Source organism: Calidris pugnax, unplaced genomic scaffold (assembly GCF_001431845.1).
Source record: "Calidris pugnax isolate Ruff unplaced genomic scaffold, ASM143184v1 scaffold15, whole genome shotgun sequence".
Taxonomy (NCBI): domain Eukaryota; kingdom Metazoa; phylum Chordata; class Aves; order Charadriiformes; family Scolopacidae; genus Calidris; species Calidris pugnax.
The window spans coordinates 1,199,880-1,213,590 of NW_015090774.1; the positions used below are offsets into that span (position 1 = coordinate 1,199,880).

The following is a 13,711-nucleotide window of genomic DNA, read 5'->3' on the forward strand; positions in this document are numbered from 1 at the left end:
GTTTTATTAGCAAGTCAGATTTTATCCTTTCCACTCTATGTTCAAACAGCTGAACTGCTGGATTACCCATCCACAACTGCTGGTAGCTCTTGTTGCAGAGAATCATTTGCAGCATGTTTTTGTGTTCGCCCGTTTTCTGCTGACATGCTTCCCATAGAATCTAATATACCAGAAAAAGGAAAAAAATGCAAAAGATTTTAAGTAAGTCCTAAATCACTTTTCAACATTTGTATTTGTCCTTTTTGTGTGTGTTTGAGAAGCTCACATCTTACTATATTTACCATTGCATCCTGAGCAGCTGTAGAAGGATCTGCATATCCTTCCATCCTTGTTCCCTGGGGGAAAAAAAAATATACATTGTCTTCAAAAGTTAGATCTTAAAAGGCTGCAGGAATATAAAGTTGTCTCTATATGGAGCTATGTTTCATTTCTTGAGACAGCCCATATGGGCTTTTAGATTGGATCAACCCATTCAATGTTTGAATTTGCAACTGTGGAAAATATCTTCAAGTCTTCATGTTCTGCCTTCTTTTCCTCTAAGTAGAGGAACTCTGGAACGACGAATGGTCTTGTGAGAGGGAAAAATGGGGGAAGTGGATAAACCTATCCCATTTTTAGTCCTGTTTTAAATAAGCATTTACTTTATCACCACCATCCCACCACCATTTCCACTATTATTGATGTTATATTGCTTACTATAACATGGAACTATGAGGGGAAAACAAGGATCAGAGTAACATTTACCATTCACTGATTGTTTCTTATCAATATGCATATTACAGAAGAATCTTTTCTCTTTTTTTTTTTTCTACCTGCACAAACTGTAAAAGCAAACACATCAAATAATGGAGATTTTGCTCATAACCATGGTCTAAAATTAAGATCCAAGACTAGGAAATTGTTTGACAACTTTGATATATAAACCCTATTTTCCCATACATTTAATAGCTTTTCAGTTACACAAATCAAGCTCATAGGCTTTAGTAAACACGCCATGATCTGACTTGTTAGAAAAAAAGAAGAGTGCACAATTTTTGGAATTGCTTTTTTAACTGTAATTGTCTTGTAAGGGTACAACTCAGCCTTGGTTGCAGAACTCTTAAGAATCCCAAGCTGCATGTAATCACTGCCTTAATGATACAAGTTTGAAGCAATTTAGTTTAAAATTTACAGTCATTTTACCCTATATGTGAAAGGGAGAATTAAAATTATGCATTGGCTATCAACTTGTAGAATGACTGATTTGTAGCTCTTTTCCATTAAAAACGTTAATTTATACTTTAATTAAGCGGTACGAATTTCACACAGTGGAATTCCTACTAACAAGATTAATTACTTGAAGGAAATTATGCTGGAATGACTGCATAAAGTTAAATACATGAGAAAACACAGGAAAAAAAGACAGACAAGCGAACAATAAAATAAGTTAAACAATTCTCTACAGTCAAATGTCCACTTTCCTTATTAACATTTAACAGTGACTGCTCTTGGCATAGTTTTTGCTGGAGAATCCCACAATATGTATAATTATTTTTTAAATTGTAGAAAATATCATATTTCAATTAATATTAGAAAAAAGAGGATTTGAATAAAAAGCTTCTGTTTGTTTCGTACTAGAATACTAGTTAGCCTGAACTTGTAAATCAGTTCATTTATTTAGGAAGGACTAACTATTCCAGGACTTGTAACTTATAATCTGCCTCAGTGTGGACATGAAAACCATAAATGCCACACTATAGCAACTGAAAAGTTTGCTCTCCATATGTGAAACACATTTACTTCTGTCCACAGTCAGGTGTGTACGTGTGCCAAAAGTCCCAAGATTTAATCGAAATCAAAGCAAAGAGTTTCTGGAAAAAAATCCAGTAAGGGATGCACTTGAAATGTTGCTGTAGAATAATCTTCTGTAAGTTGTGTGGTACTAGAATGGATATTTTTTAATGAAATACCACTGACTTTTAATATACGACCATATCTGAACATGGATGGTTCAAGTAACAGTCTTCAGAAGTATGCAGTATAACTGAATAAAGTTGGAATTTCTTGCAACTATTCTTTATCTTCTGAAAAATAGCAGTTTGATCTTGTTAGCTAAGAGGCTGCTGATTTCAGGCCTTTTTATGAATATCTGTGGTTTAAGAAAATAAGGACTAATTTAGTCTGACGTAATTTATTTTAAATTTGTTCTTTTGAGAAGTAAAATATGTCTCATGGTTTTAACAAAGGTGAGAAGTGAGGTTGCTTAACCTATAGTTCTTCATTTTTATGCAAGGAAGAATTTTCATTATTATGGGGAAAAAAGCATGTAACATTAGAAAAAAAATTTCTTGTTTATAGCTTCTACATTTGAAACATCTGTTCTTTATCTCTGCATCTCCGTGAAGCCTACTGCCATTTCAAATCTTAGTAAGAAATATTTCTTCCCAGACACACATATATAAAAGTATAGGTCTACCTTTTGTATGCTGTTGTCTCCTGGCAGTCCTTTTGTCATTATTTCTTACTCTGGTTTACAAAAGATTTTTAAGATAATGAGCACAGGGACTAGAATGGAATGGGAAGTCATGAACTGATAAGTATGGCCAACTTCATTGCATAAAACTACAAACCGGTAAAACTGCGAAAGTTGGTGTGTGATAGTGATAATTCGTTTGCCTGCGTGCAAACACACTGGGATTTAGTATGTGCAATAGCACAAAACCCATAATGTTTAAACCAGAGAACTATCTAATACTTTCTTTTATAATCAAATATGGATATCTCCATTTTAACATTATGCTTAGACTGAATCATGTATTCTAACAATGGAGAAAACAGAGCTTTAAAAACCTTATTTGTACATGCAAGTAAACTCCTTTTAAGATGAGACAGATTGAGCAGAGGGTCAAGAGTTGAATATCCAAGGACTTAATGAAACAGTCTCTTGACCTTTCCCTCCATTTGAAAGCCAAAGTCAAAGTAGATGGAGAAATTCAAGTTCTTTTCCTCTTCTGCTCTTTCCCCTCTCTTGTTCAAAAGTGTAGCCCTATTGAACTATCTTTAACCATAGTCACCTTAAAATTTAAGACTTCTCAAACTCATACTCTCTTACTACTTGTTTTTACAGTACCTGAGCAAGGTTCATGAGCGTATCTCTGAAGTGACCCGAAGTCTCAGAATCAATGTCTTGTTGAAGATCATTATTATATTCTAGGTTAAAACAAAGAAGTATAATCTAAATCATAAATGAGCATTCTCTGAGTAGCACTAGTGAATATTAGCAAACAAAGGATAAATAAGTAGGGTGCTAATACATGTCCATTTTCTATAATGGCTATTCCACGGTAACCCATGCGGCTTCTACGTGGCCCTGCTGGGGACTTCAGCCGCTGCCCCGTCTCACCTACCCACCCACCCATGGGCGCAGCCCTACCACTGCTGCTGCCATGTGATGGTGGGATACTTGGAGATGACCATCAAGGCAGGTGAGAGGAGTCTCCAGCCTGAGTAAGCACTTTTTGAAGGGAAACAGCTTACATCTTTTTTAAAGTGTGCAAGTTTCTGAAAATCCCCGGATGTGGCTGCGAAGTATTTCAAATGTCCTAGGCAGTAATATATCTCAAAAATACTATGACATTTTCAACTTTAAACATTTTGCTTCAGCCTTTTGTATATGATTATGGGAGAGGAGGGGAAAGGGAACCAGGTAGTATTGAGATGTCATTTTTGTAGTTCAGTTCCTTCGTGTTTGCTAATACATCCAGAGCACACACAGTACAACTGCTACTGTGTGCTTGTGAAAAACATTACGCATTAAGTAGGCTTCTTTCATCTGGAAGATCTCCATGTTTGATCGTGAGGCTAGTATGTCAATTAGGCAGTTTTCTTCTGTGTCTACTCCCTGTGTGGAAAGAAGTAAATATGAAAAGATGTTGTTAGTAGAAACCACATCTTTCAGAAGAAAGCAATGCTGCGCTTATCAAAAGTAACAAAAGAATAGTGGTCTCTGCTGGAACAATGCAGAGTGTACTTTTGTGTAGTCTACCTGTTTAAATAGAAAATGACTTTAAATTAATAGTAGAACCCTGTATTGCAAATAGCATCGCTACTTAATCTGAATTTTAGCATGCACATTAACAAGGGAGGAATGAAGAAAGACTAGTGTTGACAGAAACATAATAGGAAGAATTTTAGAGCTTTAGTAAGAATTTAGGATTTGCAGAAAGAAATCAGATGCAAAGTTTGAGCATACATCCACAGCAAGTGTTCCAGCAATCTGAAGTAGATATGAGTACAAGTATTATGTTGTGCTTCTGTCTTCTTTCTTTCTTTATTTAGGAATGTTAAAGTCTGTGATGTCTATTGTAGAACTTGATATTTAAGGGAAACATCATGGCCATGCATGAAGTGCTGCAAATCACTGTATTTTCCCACAGGTTTTAAACTAACTTTTAGAACTTGAATTGGAATAAGATTCACTGCATACCGACTTTTGATATGTACATGTATCATGTTGAAGAGTATTCGGCATTTGAGATAATAGGAGAACAGGACATTGAGCCTGAAGACACGTATGGTCTGTTTTTTACTTTGGGCATATGAATCCAGGTAAAGAGAGAAAACTGTAAGAAAAGTTAACTTTGAGCTGCATTTAGAAAAAAACCCAAAACCTTATTTGTCAATCTTATCAATAATTTTAATAAAAGTCATGCTTCCAGTGCTACCAATGATATTTCACAATCCATTTAATGCCTACTGTAAGTAAAAATACATCAGTAGTTCTAGAAAGTGCATTGGTTTAAGTGTCTGAAGGACAAGAAAAAACAGTGGGTTTTGGGGTTTTTTTGGGTTTGTTTTTTTTTTGAGGGGATTCTCAAAATATATAAGATAGGTCACCTTGCTCAGAGTCGTATAATCTGGATTATATTTTTGACAGTAGACAGTAGCAAAAAGAAAAGGAAAACATTTCAGCTTTGATATGTTTCTGTCTTCCAGGAACTGGCAATTTAGGAATTTCCTGAGAAGGAATTTGGAAGGACTGTTATTTTCAATAGCCAACAGTAGACTAGTTTTCTAGGAATTTGCTGAAGTCCTTTATAAACTCATTTGTGCTTCTGTCCTGAGGGAGTGGATTTCACCATTTAATTACACAACCTTTGAAAAAGTAGTTCTGTTTGTTTCAAAACATCGGTTGTTTAAGCAGCATAGGCTCAGATCCTGGGAAGAATAGGAAATACTTTCTTCAAAATGTGCAATCAGTTCAATTTGAGTGGAGCGATCATTGCTTTGTCACAGAGTAATTTGCAAGCATTTCTGTAAAAACATGTTCTACTAAAGAAGCATTGGTCTCTTCAGAGGTGGAGTCTTAGTGTATGGCACTGACTGCTCAAATGAGCCTTGCTCGTAACATGCATAAATGCTTGCAGGATCAGGGCCTTACCTTTCCCCGTATAAATACTTATTCACTTACTGAATTTACTGTGGGTGTTAAATCAGTTGTATTTTTTTACATGACCAAGATATTATTTGTGCTGGTCTTAGCATACCAATTAATAAACTTATATAGCATTTATATCTAATGACCTAGTGTACTGCATAGTAGCACAGTATTCCAGTGTATTAACTTCCAGCAGTTTGTCAACCATTTAAATGTCAAAAAAATCAATTTAACATATGTTCAGTACTGTAATTAGTGACTGTGACTCTAAGCAATTCTGAATTAGACAAGTACCTTCAAGGCATGCCAGAGTTCATGGGCATCATAGGAGGCAGGTGGATACATCAAGCCAACCATGACTTCTTTGAAGTGATGAGAGAGATTCTCTTTTAGGTCCGTTATCAGATCCTTGAAAAGAAAATGCATAGACAGGATTATTTCAATAGTTACGCTTTATGAAGTCAGGTTAAAAAGAGTATTAGGGGGTTTCTCTGTAAATGAATAAAGATGAGCTGTTCAAGATGAATTCTGGCTAAAATTAAATGAGAAAAACATACTTTTAAATTGTACCTGCTTCTTTTAATAGTATGGGTGAGATGACAACAGACACACAAGGACTACATAGGATTGTTGATTTTTGGTTCAGTAGAGTACGGAAGAAAATTCAGGAGTTTAAGTGCAACATAAAGGCTTGGAAACCTGAATACCACGGCAGAGCATCTGCATGTTCCTTGTGAGAATCAGTGGGAGCTATTAAAGGCTTGGAAACCTGAATACCATGGCAGAGCATCTGCAGATTCTCTTGGCATGTTCCTTGTGAGAATCAGTGGGAGCTAAGGACCTTTGGAAGTTAAATCCCATAGAACACAGGTGATTTCTTGGGCTTTTTTCAGTGCTACTCTACGTGAATAATTTAAAAAAACATCCATCTTGCTCCTAGTACATAAAAATATCTGCTTTGGTTGTGTGCTTCAATTTATGTATATATTACATTCCAACTGAATTCACTACTTCTGACAGATGCTGGATTAATGAGAAGGAACCCCTCCTCTTTCCTGGCGTGTGTCTCAGTACTCGCTTGCCAGGTAGCTGACTAATGGATGAGAGTTTCCTCCCCACGCTCCCCTTTCCCAGTAGCATCCTTCAAAACACTGCGAATGCCAGAGGCTTGTTAGTTATACTATTGCTGTTTCTGATTAAGAGGATACTTCTGCACTCATTTTAAAATTTTTTTTAATTCAGTGGGCAGCTGTCAGATATGTTCTAACCTAAGTCTGAATTTAAAAGAGTTCAAGAAATGAATCCCATGTTATAAACTGTCTTTTTTTCTGAAATGCATATTTGCATCTGTACTTTGGTTTTGATACCTATCTGAATTTAATTAAATTAGTAGCTAGAGTAGCAGTGAAGGAGAACACATACACATTAAATATAAATTTATGAGGAAGAAATGTTCACAGTCTTCAGTGAACGCGCATTAGATGCATTTGACAACCACTAAATCACACATGGACTAGAAATTAATTCATTAAGACGTTTCACTTCTGACAACACGCCTGTAGGAAAATGGATTAATAATACAAATGGATACTAATTAAAAATTACTCCTGCAATCAGAACTAAGAGAAGTGAAGTATTACAAAATAAGAAAAGACAACTGAAAGTTGTCCTTATTAACATTTCCTTATTTGTCTCTTCTATAAGAAATCCTTGAAGGCTAATTGTAAAAAGGATTCTTAAAGCTTGTCTGTATGTCTGAATTATGCAGCCAGTTCAGGGTTGTTTTTTTTTTTTTTTATGTATTTCTCCTTCTTATGTGCCACACTTTACATTTGTCAAACAAATGGGCATAGTGGCTACCATCTTGAGCAGACCAAATTGAAATTCAGAGGGTGGGTGACTAGATTGACATAGATTAAACTGAGAAGGCTAAAACTGTTATTGCTTGCTGTCTGTCTTCTCCATCCTGCAGAGTTTACCACTCATAAGCTGGGACTGCTGAATGGCGCATTTGTCTAATGTAGTATATCCAGTAATACAGATTACAGCCAGTGAAATGCTATGACTGATGTGTGCTAAAGTATTTTCTGAAGCGTGAACTGCAGCAGTTCAGGGCAAAACACATCCTGTTTGGCATTTCCTTTCCAGGGTAGCAAAGTTTTGAGGGATAAATCAAATAAACTGCATGGAGCATGAACCAGATTAGCTATTTCAGTATATCTGCTCACACATCAGACAAAAAAAAAGCCAGAATTCCTCTTTCATCTCTGAAGTAGATAGAACTAATTTGTACTGACTGCCATTCCCACATGGCAAAAGGTAGAACTAGTTGGGATTTTTTTGAAAGCTACCAAGAATATCCTGATATATCTTCAGCTATCAAGTGTACCCAGTGCTTAACAGATTAATTTAAATTAAATTTCTGGCTTTATATGCAAAATTGGGTCCATGAGTTTCAGAATTTTCTGTAGTTCATTACTGGAATATAAAAATAGTTTGCTTTCCTTTCCCTTCTATTATTATTCATAGTTTTAGAAATGGAAGTTCTTAAAAATGACATCTGAAGATTTCTTTGGGTTTTTTAGTTCTAGACTTTTAGGTCTGTGGCCACTGGCTTTATAGTGCTTCAGATTGTTTGAATATGGCTGGTATGAATTTAAAGGCACTGTTGTTTCATAGGCATTTTTTCATTTGTTTATATTTTTATTTTGGATTTGAAAAGAAAATCCAAATAAATCAATAGTGAGCAAGTCAATAATTATTCTCTATTAACACTAAATATGGCAAGTCACGGCTTGGTTCCTGAAAGACAGTTCTTTATCGAGATATCGTTAGTGACATGTCTAGGTGGCTTGGTTCCTGAAAGACAGTTGGCAGTTCTTTATCGAGATATCGTTAGTGACATGTCTAGGTCATCTTTGTGTATCAAAGGGCAGAAATTAAAGATAAAAAATTATATGGAGTTTTTAAATGTCTTTCCTTGTTAAAATGTTAAATGATGCAGTTGACACAGCAGAGGAAAAGTTAGAAGAAACCAGCCAGCTGCTTTGGATGGAGTAGAGAAGGAACACTGTTCAGCGATGAAGGAGATATAGACTTGAAAAGAATGGGCTCGATTGTTTTACTATCACAGCACCTTTGTTTTGCTTGACATGATTTTTCTATAAAACTCATTAAGGAATTTTTAATGGATAAACACTGAACATGTACAGTTTGCATGCGTAATGGTAATGGGAAAGTAATAAATATCTCATAATAGAAAAACACTTAATCGTTCAGTTCCACTGATTTCAGTCATTGTCAGAGTCTTCAGAAGGTAAAGATACCTGTGATTCAGTTATTGTTCTTTTCCGGTCTATTTAAAACATACTAATCCATTCAAGGCTGCATTTAAAATATCACAAGTATCGTATATTTGAATTTGTGTAACAGTCCAAGTAAAGTCAGTGATCTCCTATAGGTGAGTAATAACACACAATCAACCCACTACGCTGATTAAATCCAACTCTTCTCTTTCCCCCACTTCTAGGAGAGTAATGGGGCATTTCAGCATATTTAGAGCTCAACGATTTTGTGGTATTTTGGTGTATTGGTGGCACAAAGGCTGTGTCTGGAAAACTGCTTGGCTACCCAAAAAAGAAAATACACTGTTCTACTGTTTAACAGACTGGTGGTGTAACAAACTATCACATCAGCAGTTAATGTGGAGTTTTTGAGTGAACCATTTCTAGCTAACTCTAATTAAGTCTGATGGCTGTGTGGTACGATTTCTGCAAATTCACTGTCGTCATTCATGCCGATCGATTCAGTGGCCTACACTCACCTTCAAGTTGTTTTCCAGTGAGCCGTTACTTTTTCAAACTTCAGGAAAAGAAGAAAACGGGATTTTGTTTAAAGTGTTTGGCTGGCTTCTATTAGGGGAAGGGCATCTCTGGTCAATTTATTCAAAAGCTAAAGCATTTTTCTTTAGCTTTTCATCACTAGATTTCACAGGGATTTTACAAAAGGTGTTGCTATTATTTTTGCCCTTATATAGCTGGGGTAACTGAGGAAAATGCAGGCATTGCTGCTTTCCCAAAGTCATTTGGTTAGCAATAGTAAATCTCAAAATAGAATGAGGGTACCTATCTCTGTGTATGTTTAAGAACCCGTATTAAAAAATATTACCTTGTTATATACAGTAAGTATGGATAAAATGCATTTGGAAAAAAGCTGCCTTTTTATGTATTAAAATTTTTGAAACACCTTTCAAAGATTCATAAATTTAATGTGAAGCAGCTCTGATGACTATTGTGCTTAGTCTGTGGATGGGATTACATGGTATGAGGTCTGAGAATGTCAGTGCTTCAAATGAGAACATTAATTCAGCGCATCAGTAAGATACAACTACCTGTAATTGTTGGCATGGTGTTTTTCTTTGGTGTTTCAACCCAATTACAATACTATTTTATTATGTGTTCCAAAAACTTGATGTAGAAACCTCCAAAAGCTCATAGAGGAAGAAATAAGTCTGTCCAGAAATTTTGGTTTGGTCAATAGAGGAGGAGAATGAACTATAGAAAAACTTTCCATGCTTCTTTTTTTTTTTTTTTTTTTTAATTTTCTGTGTGGCAGACATAGTTCTGCTGCTATATAAATGACAATTTGAAACCATCAGAGGTATCAGTAGTTAAATGAACAAAGTTGTGTGCCAATCCGCTGGTGCCAGCTAGCTGCCTGCTGGGTTTTTGGTGCTGGTGACTGACCTGAGAGAAGGGCTGACCAAGCAGACTGGAGAGAGGAGAGAGAGAAGTAATGACAGTGTGAGGTGGCTGTGCCGTACCCTGCCGTACATGTCTCTGTACGCCTCGGCAATCATCAGCCTCTGGGAATTGCAACGCTGCGTCAGGATATCAATCAATACATCTTTTTCACAACCTGTAAAGGAAGCACGACACAGAATCTAAATTAACAAAGTGTTGTTATTTACTCCCGTTTGTGATTGTTCATGTTTTGTTCAAGAAGATTAACCTTATTTCTTGAAAAAAAACGATCAACAGATTAATATCCCACTGGTATTTTCCAACATCAGTTATATTTGCTGTCCTTATGTACCTTTCACTTGCTGGTGTAATACCAGCAAAAAGTGAAGTAGTCCATTATTATCAGATACATCACCACCTCTCTCAAGCTCAATGGATTTGAAAGCATCAATAAAACAGATAGAGGCTTTCATCTATTTAGAACTAGGCACACCGGCAAAATTTGTGGCTGAGCCTGGGAAGTCATACTTGTATGCCCTGTTGGTATTGATTAAGTTGTCATTTCAGGATTAGGTATCTCTTTTATGGGGATGAAAAATTATGGTCAGACTTTTTGTTGAAAAACTGAAAAATATGTATTTTCTGAGGAATTATATAAAATGAGTTATGAATTTTTTAAAAAAATATAATATTTTAACCTATTTCCAAGGGCATTTTGTTGAAAGTTGCCTATGATCTTTTGCTTGATGACTAGAGCATAATGCTAAACTATAAAGAATCAGTATTTACTGCTTATGAAGAAGAAGATAATGCTTAGCATATTCTGAAAATAAATTTATAATTTTAATTTCTTTCCATCCTTAAAGTTGGCTCTTGGCAATTTCATATGGCTGAGGATTTAAACGACATTCCAGCATAAACGTATCTCCAAGTGTAAATCAATTGACTTTATCACACTTGCAGCAGAGATGAACTAGGCTGGAAAGCCTGGGGATCAGCTCACATCTGAATGGAGTAGTGTAGTCTCTCAAGTTTCTACCAGTCATTGTTATATAGGCATATATGTATACGTTACAAATACTCATTCTGTACCTATTACAGCTTTGTTAGACAGATTTTATAATAACATTGGTAACTGACAGGTTCCATTTTGACACAAATGTAATTGGACATCGAAGACTTTTATATTTTTTAAAGTTAGCAGAAGAAACCTGTATATGCTCATTATACACCAGGTTTAGTTCTCTTTCTTCTGGACCATCTAGGCACAATTATAGAGCTTTTTAGCAAGACTGATTTAAAACAAGTCTGATTCATTTCCACAAAACTCACAAAACGGAAGTATTAGTGAAACTGTGCATAAGGATTTCTTTTTACTTTTCAGAAAAAATTATCAGTAGGAATCTGTTCAGCTTATATAGTCTTTACAGGAAAAACTAAGAAGGACCTAAATGACTTTATTCAATAGTGTAATACCACTGGTATCAGTGGGACAACAAATGTGACTGAACCACCTCACAAGAACGGATGTTGGTCAGGGTCAGGGTGTCAGTGCGTGCAAACCTATGGAGGAAAACTCCTCTGAAGCTGAACTTTTTATTTTGCCAATTGCTTTGAAATCAGAAATTGGTTCCATATTCATTGATAGGTAAATTAAAATTAAGGTTAATACACTTGTATTTAAAGAAGCAAATGAAGAGAATAATCTCTGCATTGTCATGTTAGCAATATTGCATTACAAGTACTGTTTAAAGTTTAGCGAAATGTTTAAGAAATTTCATCTGTCGCTTACTTAATCAAACAGATACTTCAGATTCTTCTTGATCAATAATACTCATTGTGATTCATTTTACATTAAGACCGAGTCCTCACATTTCCATTAAAAAAACAAAAACAGAATGCAAGATTTGGTGCTGTACAACCTTGTAAAAAAGCCCAAGGAGGAGGAAAATGTTTCAGATAGTAAAAAAAAAATAAATCAATATTCTGACCCTTAGCAATGCCAACAATGTTCAACAAGAAAACACAAAAAACTGAACACAGAAAATACTTCAGTGAACAAAAGATTTTTTTTACATAGACTGAAAGCAAAAATTTCTCCTGTGTGAAAGTGAGAATTCTTTAAACTTTCTACTCCATTTATTTTTATTTCTTGATGACTGATTGAAAGACTTAACAGTCCCTGGTAATAGTTAATTGTTGAAATTAGAGTTAAAACCCTTTCCTTTGCTTGCCTTCACTGTAGTGACATAGCATAGAATTCTGTTTTCTTTTAATCATTTTCTAAAGGCAAGCATTTATTACTATAGGTGTTGGTATAGATTTTAGATTAATCTTAATCACCTCTTATTTCCTGTAAATGCAAATACATGATTTATTTGGACATCACCAGTGTATCTTACTGTGATACCTTGAAGAATCAACAGATACATGGTGACACTTTTAATTTTATGAGCATTTATTCTGCTTAATGCTTGTTATTTTATGAGAGATTTCTGAAAAAAAAAAAAAAAAAGCGTCAGGCAGTCAAGTCGGTCAAGATACTCACTAATTCCCTGTAGGGCTCCTCCCAGCAACTGGGCATCCATAATAGGGTTAAAATTTGGAGCGGGAAAAATTGTTCCTTGTATCTGCTAAAGGAGAAAACCGCCTTTGAGATTTTTACATGTATAACACTGCATATACTGTTGAAAACCAACAATCATAACATTAAATTGTCTTTGCCTCATGAGAACAGGATGCAAAGTTTTTCATTTATGAAACAGAACTTAAGCTTGCAGTAAGCCCTAGGAAGACACACTATATATGAGGAAATTCAGGATATTTCAGGAGTTAGGCCTGAAAAAACAGTAAATGACCTATTATTTTTTTTTTCATTAAAATGTAACCACATTTTTGTGTCTCTCTCCTTCCCAGTCTTTATCTGATAATAATATTTTCTCCTTCAAAGTTAATCCATGATATCCCGACAGTCTTCAGTATCTATTTCTCATGGTAACTGTAATTTGAAAGGACTAGTGAGAAAATGATGAATGAGATACACAGGTTGCTTACAAACCTAGTGCTTTTTAAAGAAATGATGTTACTGCTAAGTGTGAGGTAGCTTTCTGATGTGCCATGTACAAGGCAACACCATTTTTCTGGATGCTTTGTGACTGATTAAATTACTGTCAGTTCGTTCTCAGTGATACTTTATTTAATGTATTTTTTCCTAATCTTAAGAAATCCGTGAATAAGAACGGATGTACTAATTTTAATAGAATCACAGACCCATACATATACAGAAGAAAATAAGTGACGTTGAAAGCTAGTTAGCTCTGCCCCCTGGTTAAAGTCTTTATTTCCTCTGAGGGCTCTACCTGCTTTCGAGACAGACCAAGTATAAGGGTTATCTTCTGTGATGATTCCTGGGCTCAGTCAATACATCTAATTAAAATGACACCATTAACTTGAAAGTTACATTGCAAGGAAAAATTAGCTATATTTTTAAAATACAAATGGGGTATTTTAATGAATACCTCTTAGAATCAGGAGCTACACTGATTACACTAAT

The 13,711-nt window shown here is 35.3% G+C and overlaps 1 protein-coding gene across 1 annotated transcript in view; it reads right to left on the reverse strand.

Moving 5' to 3' along the window:
• ANXA10 (annexin A10) overlaps positions 1-13,711 on the reverse strand; it is a 70,593-nt gene that overhangs the window by 7,326 nt on the left and 49,556 nt on the right. Inside the window, exons 3-9 of the mRNA XM_014942966.1 lie at positions 12,707-12,791; positions 10,239-10,333; positions 5,711-5,824; positions 3,790-3,880; positions 3,110-3,189; positions 282-335; positions 67-160 (exon numbers count right to left, since the gene is read on the reverse strand). Coding sequence (XP_014798452.1) covers positions 67-160; positions 282-335; positions 3,110-3,189; positions 3,790-3,880; positions 5,711-5,824; positions 10,239-10,333; positions 12,707-12,791 — 613 coding nt within the window. The remainder of the gene's footprint in view (positions 1-66; positions 161-281; positions 336-3,109; positions 3,190-3,789; positions 3,881-5,710; positions 5,825-10,238; positions 10,334-12,706; positions 12,792-13,711) is intronic.